Source organism: Hemicordylus capensis, chromosome 5 (genome assembly GCF_027244095.1).
Source record: "Hemicordylus capensis ecotype Gifberg chromosome 5, rHemCap1.1.pri, whole genome shotgun sequence".
NCBI lineage: Eukaryota > Metazoa > Chordata > Lepidosauria > Squamata > Cordylidae > Hemicordylus > Hemicordylus capensis.
Genome location: NC_069661.1, coordinates 185,802,676 through 185,815,664, shown reverse-complemented (window position 1 = coordinate 185,815,664; position 12,989 = coordinate 185,802,676). Strand labels below are relative to the sequence as shown.

Here is a 12,989-nt window from a genome sequence, read left to right as displayed (position 1 = left end):
TTAAAAAACAAAACAAAACATGAGACCAAGGGAGTTTGGACACTCTCATACAGAGTTAAGGAACAACACACGGTTGGCAGTAAAAGGGCAGACTAGGGGATCTTGGACTAGGCCACTTACAGAAGAGTGAGGCCAAAAGAGTCTCAATAAGTTTAATATACCAATTTACAACTAGGCAGTCAAATCTTTGGCTATGGGTCGATGTTATCTACTCTGATCTGAAAGCAAAGTCACGAGGGTATCCACCAAGCCACACACAGTCACAAAGATCATGAGCAAAAAGTAGTAAAACTTACTCGTTGTCTGAAGTCTAAGTCAGCATTTGGGTTTAATCCCAGAAGAGCTTGTTCATCCATTTCTACTGCTATGCTCCAGTGTCCCTGTTTTTAACAGGATTGTCCCATTCACCAACAGTAGGAATTGCATACATCTGTAGATGAAATAAAATAGGGATAGTAGCAATAAATCTGAACTACCGTTAATCATGACAGTTTTTGTATTCATCTGCAGAATATTGTTTGTAACGGTGTTTTTATTTAGTACTTTTATTTCTTCTTTCTTGACCATTTCTCTGTACTCCTTTAAAACCTTTCTCTGTGTTAGCTAAGTTAATGATGGAGCTCAAAGTCTGGATGTTGCCTATGGAATTCCTAGGTAGTCTGCCACGCAGACACCAACCAGACTCAGACCTTTAGCAGATTTGGTGCATCATATGCCTTCAGACTATGCCCTGGGAGACTTCTTATTGAACTTTTGGATTCTAATAGTTGATCAAGCAATAAACATTTAAAATGCATTCAGCTTGCACTGAATAGAGGGTTAACTAGATGCAGTCTAACATCTCTCAATACGTAAACCTGTTCAGAAATCTGTCCATGCTTTGTTCATAGAGAAAAGCATCCAGCTTAGTTTTGCAGTTGTATATAACATTCTCAAGTGCAAGGTCAGACATTTCTTCAATCCAGTAATCAACTTTAGGAGGTATCCTTTCCCCATTCGTGACAGAAGTCTTAATTACCAACACAAAACACCTTAAGAAGAGCAACACTGCCAGGATATAACTTTGCTGAGACCCACGATTGGAGTACAAATCCTAATATCATATAAACTATGTCAACAAGGAAATTTCTTGAACTCTTACTTACAACCATTGCAGGTGGATTACTGGGCAAATACCAGATGACTGATATCAAGAGTGCCCATCTCAAATCCACATCTTCCGGTGGCAGTTTGCAAGCCTTTTTTTAGTACAGTCTTAGTCTAAGATCGAGGATAGATTGCTCAGTGGCTGACATCACCACCTCCAGGTTTTTATATGGATTTTTAATTCTACCCCCTCCTCATTGTACCCTCAGCATTTACCAGTGTTCAAGTTAAGTGCCATCATTATTCCTTTATAAATTTGTGAGCCCAGAGAGGAGAATCGGATGAAAATTTTAACAAGGAAGTGTTTACACTGAAGATATTGCAAACTGGCCTGTTCCAGGAAGATTACATTGCCGCTGTAATTCTGTAAAGGCTAGAAATTTAACCTCAAATAAGACAAATCCCTCTAGTAGCTAGATTTATCAAATAGATGTTCTTCTCTCCAAATATAGGATTGGCCCATAGGCTTTACTAGACATATGCAAGGGTCAAGAAGTGTTGGCTCCAGCCAGACATATTTTACTCGTCACATAGTTCCTCTAGCTATATTGGCACATTACTCTTCAGGATTATTTTTTTCACTCATCAGGCATCATTTTTCACTCATCATAGACTAGTAGACGAATGGATTTCTGAGCCCTGAACATGTGTGTGAGTTTAAAAATTTTCCCAATTTGAACAATCCTAGTCTAGCAGCTGCACATGTGGAAATGACTTTATTAGAATATTGTGCATATGTAGAACCTAGAGCTCGCCAGTTAGTGGGTCCAAGAAAAGCAGATTCTAGGACTGTCCAGTGTGTCCATTGTATAGGCTAGATGAGTTGCTGCAGCAGAACTTGCAACAGAGAAAAACCATAAATGATAATACAGACAGGAAATGATAAATGATAACCAAGGTTGTCCATAACCAAACCCCAAATTTGTCCACTGTGCTTTCCAGCCCCTTTGGGTTGAAATTTTAAATAAGCTTCAGTGGGGCGATTCCTAGAATGGTATACCCTTCAGTCTTATACTCCCACTCTTGCCATTACTACAAATATGACAATTTTTATCTTTATATTTGGTGATATAGCACAGTGGTTAAAACACTGAGCAGCCAATCAGAAACTCACTGGTTCAACCTCACCTCTGCAATGAATTTCACTAAGTGGCCTTAGTCAAACTGCTCCGTCAACCACAATATGAGAGTAATATCTGTTTACAAGGTTGCTGCAAGGACCGCAACAAGATAATGCACACAAAGTACTCTGAATGCTCACAAGTGCTATACAAATGCTAAGCTCTCATAATAAGTAACTAACACTAGCAAGATGCTTCAGATATACTTTTCCATATTTCAGCTCTGAATGAGTGCTAGTTGAAGATATCAACTTTTATTACTATGTTCAATTATTATAAATATTTCCATCAAGCCAATTCAAAATAGACTAGCCAACAAAGACAACAGCAGTCACAATAAAATATGTAATCAACTCATGTACTTTTCTGTAATGCAAAAATAATAATAATAAAAGGGAGGGAGGGGGTGTTAATGGACTACAGATAAGGTTGTCAACTATACAGTTATTCTTTTATTTCCTAAAGAGTCCCATGATATCTTGCTACAAGAATTGCTGGCCATCTGATGCAAAAAGGTTTTTTTTTCTATTTATGTCAGAGGCTCATCGGTGCACAGCAGCTCAATTATTTCTTTAGTTTTGTCTAAGAACAACATGATTTGGTTTTGACCCTAGGTGAGCTTTCCTTTCTCTCAGGTCCAGTGAACAGGTGGTCTTCAGCTTGAAAGTGCAGAAACAGAGTTATGAATGGCCTTTTCCATTCATAATAATCCCCAGCATGCAGCAGCTGGCCTGCTCCAGGTTTAGGAAACAATCCTCAGGGAGATTGAGAGTGTCCTTATGGAGAGCAGTTAAACAAAATCATCTTCTAGTATTTAACATTGTGCACCCCGTTAACAAATCATCCCTAGGTTCTCTCCAGATCAATCATTTTGGTTTTAAGGGTTTTGATCACTTCTGCAAGAGGAGAGAGTCTTGTACCCAAAACACTGGTTTCAAATTTTACCTTAGCGATTCTGACTCCCGCTTGCTCCAAGGATTTCAGAGGCTGCTCACAGCTAATTTTAAGCTAACAGCAGCCTTGGCCATCTCCTTCAAGAGTACTGAAATGATTCCCTCTTCCTCCTCAAAGAGCAGGCTGTTAGAGACAATCAGCAGAGCAGGTTCTGCCAGTTCCCTGTCTCATGCTGTTTTGTTTTTTTTAAAAGTTGCTTACAGAATGAGATGGCATCTAGTACTCATCAGAAGAGCCATAGCTGATCAGGAAAGTTTTAAACCAGTTCTCCAATGGCTGAAGGAGCAGTAGCATGGAAGCTCACATATGCCTGTCCTCTTAGCTTAGTCAGCACCTAGAATTGCAACGAGTCTACACATGATGCTTTATTTTTATACAAAGAAGTTGTATACTAAAGTGAAACACTTTAGTGGGAAGAGAGTTGGTCTTGTGGTAGCAAGCATGACTTGTCCCCTTAGCTAAGCAGGGTCTGCCCTGGTTGCATATGAATGGGAGACTAAAGTGTGAGCACTGTAAGATGTTCCCCTCAGGGGGTGGAGCCGCTCTGGGAAGAGCAGAAAGGTTCCAAGTTCTCTCCCTGGCACCTCCAAGATAGGACAAGATTTTTTTATTGAACCAACAAACTACCAAAGCATACAGTACGTTGCCAAAGCACAATTATATACAAAGTGGTTGTTTGTACATGATATATCTACAAAGAGTTACACACAAGGATTTGGAAACCCACAAGGTTATGAAGTATAAGCAGGTAGTACTGTAACTCGGGGGTGGGGGATTTCAAGGCACATCAGGTAATCGGGGGTGGGGAGTTACGTTCAACGTCCATTTCCACAATTTGTCCCATTGCTGTTTAGAAGAGATACTCTTGTCTTTTTGCACATAGGGCTGAGAGAGATTCCTGCCTGCAACCTTGGAGAAGCCGCTGCCAGTCTGTGACAGTACTGAGCTAGGTTTTATTTTGTTATGAAACAAAATATGTTCAAATGTATTAGCTCTGTTTGGCTGCACAAAAACACAGATCAATGAAAAAAATGAAAAGGCCCTTTTGCACATCTCCTTGCCTTTAGAGGCTTGGCTGTCAGTGACTGTGAAGGCCTTCTGTGTTGTTGCACCCACTCTGTGGATCTGCCTTCCTCAGGAGAAAGAGTGGCCTTCTCTCAGGATGTCTGGTGTCAACTGAAGACATTTTTGATTCAGTAGGCCTTCTCCAATGACTAGAAGTTGCAGTAAGCAGTGACGTGGCCACATTTGCAGAAGATACTAAACTATTTAGGATAGTGAAATCCAAAATGGATTGTGAGGAGCTCCTCCAAACCGCATGAGTGGGTGACAAAATAGCAAATGTGGTTCAATGTAAGCAAGCGATGGATTTTGGGGCAAAAACCCCAACCCAACCAGGAGAGAGATCTTGGGGTCATGGTGGACAGCTTGTTGGAAGTGTCAGTGCACAGCAGCTGAGAAAATGGCAAATTCCATGCTAGGGATCCTTAGGAAGGGGATTGAAAATAATGCTAATATTACAATGCCCTTATACAAATCAATGGTGCTGCCACATCTGGAGTACTGCATACATTTCTGGTCACCATATCTTAAGAAAGATACTGTAGAACAGGAAAAGGTGCAGAAGAGGGCGACCAAGATGCCTGGAGCATCTTCTTATGAGGCTAGCAGCATCTGAGGCTCTTTAGTTTGGAAAAGTGTCTAAGGTGTATAAAATTATTCATGGAGCGGAGGGAGAGTGGACAGAGAGAAATGTTTCTCCCTGTCTCACAACACTAGAACCAGGGGTCATCCCATGAAAATGAAGGTCAGGAAATTTAGGACTGACAAGGAGAAGTACTTTTTCACTCAGTGCATAATTAATCTATGGAATTCTTTGCCATGGGATGCGGTGGTGGTGGTGGCCACTATCTTGGATGGCTTTAAAAGGGGCTTAGACAAATTCATGGAGAACAGTCCTTTCAATGGTTACTAGTCTGGTGGCTATGGGCCACGTCCAGACTCAGAGGCATGATGCCTCTCAATACCAATTGCAGGGGAGCAACAGTAAGAGAGAGGGCATGCTCTAATCTCTTGTCTGTGGGCTCCCCAGAAGCATCTGGTGGGCCACTGTGTGAAACAGGATGCTGGACTAGAAAGGCCTTGGGCCTGATCCAGCAGGGTTGTTCTTATGACTTCACTTATATGAGTTTTTTCTGTTGCTGTTCTAATGCTTATCTTTGGTGATTATTTAAAAACATTGTAAACTGCTTTGGCCACTTCTGAGGAGAAAAATAAAAAAGTGGTTTTTTAAAAAAAGGTCTAATTGCCAATATGTGCAAAATATTTTTGTCCAATTTTGTTTGAAATGTAACAAAGAAATCCGGTTTTTCAGAGTTTTGCTCTTTCAATAGTTTCTTGTACAACTGTTCAAAAACTTCCAAGATAAAATCACTTATTTATCTCTTTGAAATTTCTATTCTTCAATCCATTAATATCATTGTAATATAGATACTGTCAGTCTCCAAACAGGTTTGTATTTCTAAGCTTACAGCATTTATGAGTATGCCTATATCCCTTGTAAGGATTTTATGAACCTTTCAGTAATGTTTATATTTCTTTGGCAATGATACACTCTTACTGTCCTGTATTGAAGATTTTAAAAATTCTGGCCAGTTCAGAACATTTCCCATGCTGCAAAACTTCCTATATCCTCCCTACCCATCACGTGTATACAGGGCAGCATACTTTTTGTATGGGAAATACCACAGTATATGCTAATTATTGGCATATACATCCAAATGTTTGTACTGAAAATACCTATATCCTATTGATTTCAAGCCTATTTTTCTCTGGGTCGCGTTCCATCATAAGACAACTGATTAGTTAGCACAGAATGATTATTCATCTAGCAGTGATAGCTGAACGGCTCAACACTTTTAGAAATGATGATAAGAGCTAATTTCACTGGCCATTTTTCTATAAAAAGAAAAAGATTTTATTTTAGTCCCAGAGAGTTGAGAGCATGAGCGATGATTAAATTTTGAGAGTTCTTTTAATAAGATAATATAAACATTAGTTACAAGCAAAGTGTATTTTTGTCTCCTGAAATCATATTCCAATATTTTAGCTTGAATGTCAATATCATTCTAAGCTAGCAAAATAAGGAGTGAGCAAGTAAGACCAGATGTTGCTTTTCCAGCATTCTAGTTGCAAATCAAAACCTGCCTGGGCTGTCACAGAAGTCTACAATGACAAGCACTTTTTTATTGCCTTGGGTAAGCCAAGCAAATTCAAGCAGTGTGGGTAAGAACCAGATACTTGCAGATTACTCTCCTCCTGCAGCTCTTCATGCTTGACAACATGACGCTGGACTGAAAACTCTTGCAGCATACAGGAATTTGCATAATATGTAATTGTATTTCATGTTTTATTCCAGATTTGAAAGAAAGAGAACTTCACTAATTACTATCAGAAGGCTGCTTACAAAGAAAAGAGTGTAAAGCCTTGGAATTATTAGGGTTGTTTATTAGAGAGAAAGATCTTTATTCAATCGATCCCCAAGAGAGCCTAGCCTTTCCTCTTTCCTCAAGGACAAAAGCATTCATGTTAGACGAACTCAGAAACAGCCATTTGAATTCAGGACCGCGATTTTGTGCAAACAAGTCAAATATCTCATTAAAGCTGCCAGGCAAATAAACTAAAGTTACACACAAGACTTATGAGTCTTGACTTTAACCACTCACCTGGCCACTACAGGCGAGCTGGAACAAGGCTAGGCGCAAGAAACCATTTAACAGAGACGACTGCCGGTGCCCTACACTGCAGCGCGCACACTAGTCGAGTAAGTTTTCTGGGCCGCCAGCTACTGCTTCCTCTTCCTCCTCCCCAGCAGCAGCGCGGCTCCTCTACCGCCTGTACGCGCTGCCGCAACGCGACTTGGGTTGGGGAAGGATGAAAATGGAGCGCACCCGGACTCTCCGTGGCCAGCTACCACTTCCTCTTCCTTTTCCTGCCCAGCGGAAATGCAGCCCTTGCGCCCCCTTCCCGCGCTGCCAAGATGACGCGACTGGGGAGTGGAATCTGCTCAGAACCCGGATGTCTCGCGAGTGGGGGACAGCAGCCACGTGCGCAGTGCTATTATAACCGGGACAAGAAGGCGGGCAGGGGTATGGTGGGTTGTCCTTGGTACCGTGAACAGAACGAGTGGGGTTGTGTCAGCTTTTTGCTTGTATTTGGCAGGGTGCAAAAGTAGTTTGGCAAAGGGAACAAAGTCGGGGTCTGAATCTGGGATTTCTTTTCTTTGTGGGCTGCAATACAACTGTAGCTTATCCAACTTGTAGGGTTGCCAACATTTTATTGCCAGAATGAGGGACATGAGTTTGTGGGGGTTGCTGGGAGTTGTATGCTGTGGTAATCAAGAGCCTGAGTATCATCGATGTATATGTTATTGAATTAAATGCTATTGAATTAAATGCTATTGAATAAATGTGGGCAGGGTGGATTTGATTTAAATCAAACTGATTTAAATCACGATTTAAATCACTAGCAGGGTGGATAAAAATAAAAAAAATCTGATTTAAATAAAAAAAATCCGATTTAGATTTAAAAAATCCAATTTTTTTATTTAAATCAGATTTTTTTGATTTAAATCAGATTTTTTTAAATTTTTATCCACCCTGCTATTGATTTAAATCGTGATTTAAATCAGTTTGATTTAAATCAAATCCACCCTGAATGTGGGACAAATGTTGTCCATCTAGGGACCAACATTTCATTCCTGAAATGAGGGATATCATGCATAATGAGAGACATTTGGCAACCCTAATCCAAGGGCACAATACTGGGTCTGTAAAACTGGGATTTCTTTGCTTTGGGGGCACAAGCAGTGCAGCAAAGCTGGGTCTGTGAATCAAGACCCTCTTTGGACTTCCATAAAAGGGAACAAAGTGGGTTTTTGACATCTCTTTGGTTTAGGGGAAGCAGTGAACTTCTTTGAATACGAAAAGCAGTTCATCAAAGTAGGGGTCTGTGAATCTGGGACTTCTCTCTACTCTTGTTGGGAGCTGGGACTAGAAAACTGCTACAAATACTTACATACTTCTTTTCAGCCAAAGTTCTCAAAAGTGGTCTACAAAAGCTGGGGTCTTGGAAGCTGGGGTGACTTTGAACTTTTTAAAAAAAAACTGGCTGCAAAAAGCAGTCCAACGAAGGTCTGTGCATCTGGCAACCCCATTGACCTTTACAAAAAGTAGTAAATTACTTTGAGTAATCTATTGTTCAAAGGCAATAAATGGGGGGGGGGGGGGTGTGCCAGTCTGGGATCTGCTTGCTTTTGTGGGAGAGCATAATGTTAAAGAAAATAAACAGGTCTGTCATTCTGCAACCTCTGTACTAGTAGTAGCAGTTCATTAAACTAGGATCTGTGAATCTGAGATCCCTCTGCTTTCTTTTGGAGGAGGGCTGCAAAATGTTCAAAGGAAATGGTCTTTAATAGGGGTTTCCTTCAGAGGTAAGCCTTATAATTTTTTACTCTTCTGTTTTTGGAAGACCATAGAATAAGTCATTCAGAGCCTTTTTTGGTAAAAAAATAATAATTATTATTATCTGGCATAAAGCCTCTCTATACTGCAAAATATTCTTTATTTTAAAATTAAAAGTAATATTATTTTTGTCAGTAGGGTTGTCAGAAGTTGATGCCAGTTCCATGCACATCCCTGCTCATGACCAGAACTGCAAAAAATCCTGCATTCAGTGTATTGCAACTCCAGCATTGTCCTGAAGCTCCTCTACACACCATTTTAATCCTTGCTGAGTTGTATTATTGCAATAACAATTCAATGTTGTTGTGTTTTTTTTTTGTTATATATGATGATATAGTTCCCGATTGGCACATATGTTTCTACTTGCTGACTCTTGACTAACTATGCACTTGCAGAAGGATGCACTAGCATAGGATTGCACAACTTCGGCTCTCCAGCTGTTGTTGAACTACAAATTTCATCATCTCTGACTGTTGGCCACTATGGCTGGAGGATGATGGTAGTTGTAGTCAAACATGAGCTGGAGGGCCAAAGTTGTGCACTGGCATGTTATATAAGATAATTATTGTTTTTAGGGGAAGGAATCCTTGAGTTTTAAAAGTAACTCTAATACTAAGCTTGTGGTCTTCACTCCTCTCATCTCTACACCTATGTAATCTTTATTGCCAGTGATGAAATGTGCTAGTAATTTACAAATGATAGATTTCCTGAATATCCTTTGAAGAATCTTTTTTTTTTTTTTTTTGGCCATTTTAATGAGACAGTGCAAAACAAGTCACAAACAAGGCTGGCCCGGAACACAGTCAGTCCTATTTAAACACTGCAGGAGAGATCAGGGAGGCTGAACATTGCTGATGCCATAATTGTCTCAGCCATTGGGAAAGAGTTTTTGCTTTGCCAGGGAAATCTGAATCTTTAAACAGGTTTTTAAACTACTTCAGGTAAGACCAAAACAATCACAAAACTACCTAATGGTGAACTGCTTAATAGGGTAATACTACAAAAAATATTATATGAAATTTAGAAGAAATCCCTATTATTACCTATTAGTGGAGCCACACTGAAAACTCCACTTGACCAACTAGCCCCTAACTCTTTTGGTTAACCTTCCCTAACCCTTCCCAGCTAGTCTATCAAGGAGGGGTTACACTTTCCCCTAAGGACAAGATGGGGACGAGGCAGAGGATGCCAGGAAAGGCCACCAGCTGCAGTTTGTGGGGGCTAGCAACCAGAGTCTCATAAGGATTCAGCATGCCTGAGGAAGTCACCATGTCTCCCACTTTCTTCAGTCAGTTCTCCCAGGAAACTGCTGCAGTAGATTACAGCTCCCACCAGAACTCTTAACAACCCCTCCTCAACTAAGCATAGGATTTCCCCCATAATACCACACTACAAGGAAAGTCAGGATCTCAGACACAGGCTTTTCTTACACTTACCTTCCAATCAGCGAGAACTAATACTAGGTTTGCCAACTATCACACATTGCATGGGATGTCCCTATTTCCTGGAGGAAAATGCTCATCCCATTCAGGACTCAATTTTTTTGGCATTTTGACTTTATAATTTTACATTGTTGTTTTACTTTTAATGCTGCTGCTGTGCAGTGGCAGATCTGCACCCACCTCCCAAACCATGGCAGGTGAGATCGCGGCAGGTGAGTGAGTGCTTTGGAAGCAGGCTGAGAGACAGTGGCGGAGGATCTCCTTGCTCGTGCCCCCCTTCTTCCCAAATGTGGCAGATGGGGCCGATTTTAGGCCCCTGCGCACAAACACATGTGTGCAGTGGCCTGAAATCAGCCTTATCTGCCTCATTTGGGAGGAAGATGGGCCAAGGGATGAGCTTCTTCGCCACTGTTTCTCCACCTGTGTCCAGCACACATGCTCACCCACCCCCTACCTGCCACAACCCTCACCTGCCATAGTTTGGGAGGTGGGCGTGGAGCTTTCACTGCCATCCTCGCTGCGATGTTGCCGTGCAGCAGCAGCCTGCCGTGACCACCGATAAGTGTGCACCCTTGCCACCTGCAGCCAAGTCCTGTTCCTAGGTTTCCTGCCCCCAAGACTCCCCTCCCCCCCCCAACTCCACCCCCTTGTGTCCTGATTTTGGCCGACATGATGACTTGATGGCACAATTTACTTACTAATGTTGGCAACCCTAATTAATGCAGGCCACGAAGCATGCTATCTGCAGAGTGCAGAACATGCTGGGACCCTTACTGCTACTTCAGTCACTGGGTATTCATTACATTGTTTCTATTTCTGCACTGAATAGATATGAGGTTGTCACATTGGCAGATCACCCAATGGGCTCCATGATCATTTTGGCCTTTAATGGGAGATCTACAAGCCATTTAAGATGGCTTTCTTCCGCTTGAACCAGTTTAGTTCCCTTAATTTCATGTGGCCGTGTGTGATCTGATCACTGACACTATTATAGTTTCTCTAAAGGGATGCTGGGAATTGTAGTTCTCTAGTGGGACACATCTAACACATTTCAAAGTACTCGATTAAACCTACTGTCCTCAGCGTTTCCTTAAGGAAAAACTGTAATGGTGCAGCCCAAACCTACTCATGTTTGTTTGGAAGAAGGCCCACTGATTTAGATTGGTTTTTGCACTCTGCCAATTTGCATAGGACTGAAGCCTCAAACATTTATAACATTGGGTCTTGAGGCTCCAGCTGGAAAACGATGTAATGTGAGGCTGGAGCAAATGTTACTAGGGATACTTCCAGAGTTTTTTTCATTTATTAGATGTTTAATGTATCTTGCTTGACATCTGAAAGCCCCACTGTTACTATGCTGATTTTTATGATCCTTCTAATCCAGAGAGTAAACCAGGATTTAGTGGAAACAGTGTGTGGTGCAGCCCCAAACTGTGGCACAGTGTCAAATGTTTTGTGCTGTGAAAAATACAAAAACCAGCTGTTGTTGGTGTTCTGTATTGTGACAGCAAAACAAAAGACCTACACTAGTTTGTTCTTCTACCTGGCACTTCTCCTTCCTCCAGTGTTGTGAGTGCTGTGTTAGGAGCTGCCATCCTAGGGCATCCACAGGAAAAGTTTATTGGCTGGGGGGAGGCAAAGTCAAGTGGTGGTTGGTGAAGGTTAGAGTCGGTGAGTCTTCAGTTGGCATGCATGTGCTCTGTCAGTTGTTGGTGCAGATAGTGTGCACCATTTCAACTCTTCTGTGCATTTTTACATTGGGCCCAAGGCCTGTCTAGTCCAGCATCCTGTTTCACACAGTGGCACACCAGATGCCACTGTGCATGCTTTTGGACCAGTGGGACCCTTCCATGAGGCAGGATGAGGCTGCCTCTGATGCTGGTGTGGGAAGAGGTGCAGCGGGCAGCAAATGCTGGGCTTCCTCTGCCACAGATGCCATATAAAGCCCTCAATGGCTTGGGCCCTGGGTCTTCTGAAGAGAATGTCTTCTTTGGCATGAACTCCATCGCCTATTGAGATCATCAGGAGAGGTCCGTCTGCTGTTGCCACCAGCTCGTCTGGTGGCTACTTGACGACGGGCCTTCTCAGTTGCTGCCCCGATGCTTTCGAACGCGCTCCCTGCTGAAATAAGAACTTCCCCACCTCTGACAGTTTTTAAAAAAAATCTTTAAAGACACATCTGTTCACCCAGGCTTTTAGTTAAATACCATTTTAATAGTTTTAACTTCATTTTAAAATATTGTTTTAAGGTTTTTAATTGTAATGTGTTAACTTTTTGTTGTCATTTATTTTAACCAATGTTTTAATTTCTTTGTCATTTATCTGTTTAAACAAATGTTTTAACTTTGTTTTTGTTGTAAACCGCCCAGAGACGTAAGTTTTGGGTGGTATAAAAATGTTAAATAAATAAATAAACCCACCGTTCACTGCTGCTTCCCCCAACCTGAACAAGGAATGCTCCTACCAGAACTGCCTGGCTTGCTGGCATTGTCTAAGAATGCATGAGTGTCACCTCCATTGTCTTTGTAATACAGTCTGAGAATGCTGAGCACCTGCCCACAGATGGGGGTGGGGAGTGCCCCACCAAGGGACTGGACTGGACTGCCACAGTTTTGGATATACCAGCCTCTCTCTACCCAGTGAATAATTACAGCCATCCCCACCCCACTTGAGGGATCACCAGATCACTAGCTGCATTCGCATGGCCTGGGACTTCACAGATAGAAAAGTGTCCCCGAACAGAAGCGGAGTGATTTCCTCACACTTTGGAATAACTAAACTAGGTGCCCCCACCTTGCTTCAGG

At 41.8% G+C, this 12,989-nt stretch overlaps 1 protein-coding gene across 2 annotated transcripts in view; it reads right to left on the bottom strand.

The window, feature by feature from the left end:
- The window catches only part of XPOT (exportin for tRNA), a 41,542-nt gene extending 28,879 nt beyond the window's left edge, over positions 1–12,663 (bottom strand). Inside the window, exons 1-2 of one of the 2 annotated variants that reach the window (XM_053254720.1) lie at positions 12,606–12,663; positions 297–430 (exon numbers count right to left, since the gene is read on the bottom strand). In XM_053254720.1, the coding sequence (XP_053110695.1) occupies positions 297–356 (60 nt within the window). In that variant the 5' untranslated portion in view covers positions 357–430; positions 12,606–12,663. Of the gene's footprint in view, positions 1–296; positions 431–6,946; positions 7,272–12,605 lie in introns of those variants that run through there. The other variant, XM_053254719.1, reaches the window with a different exon arrangement.
- Positions 12,664–12,989: the final 326 nt, after the last annotated feature.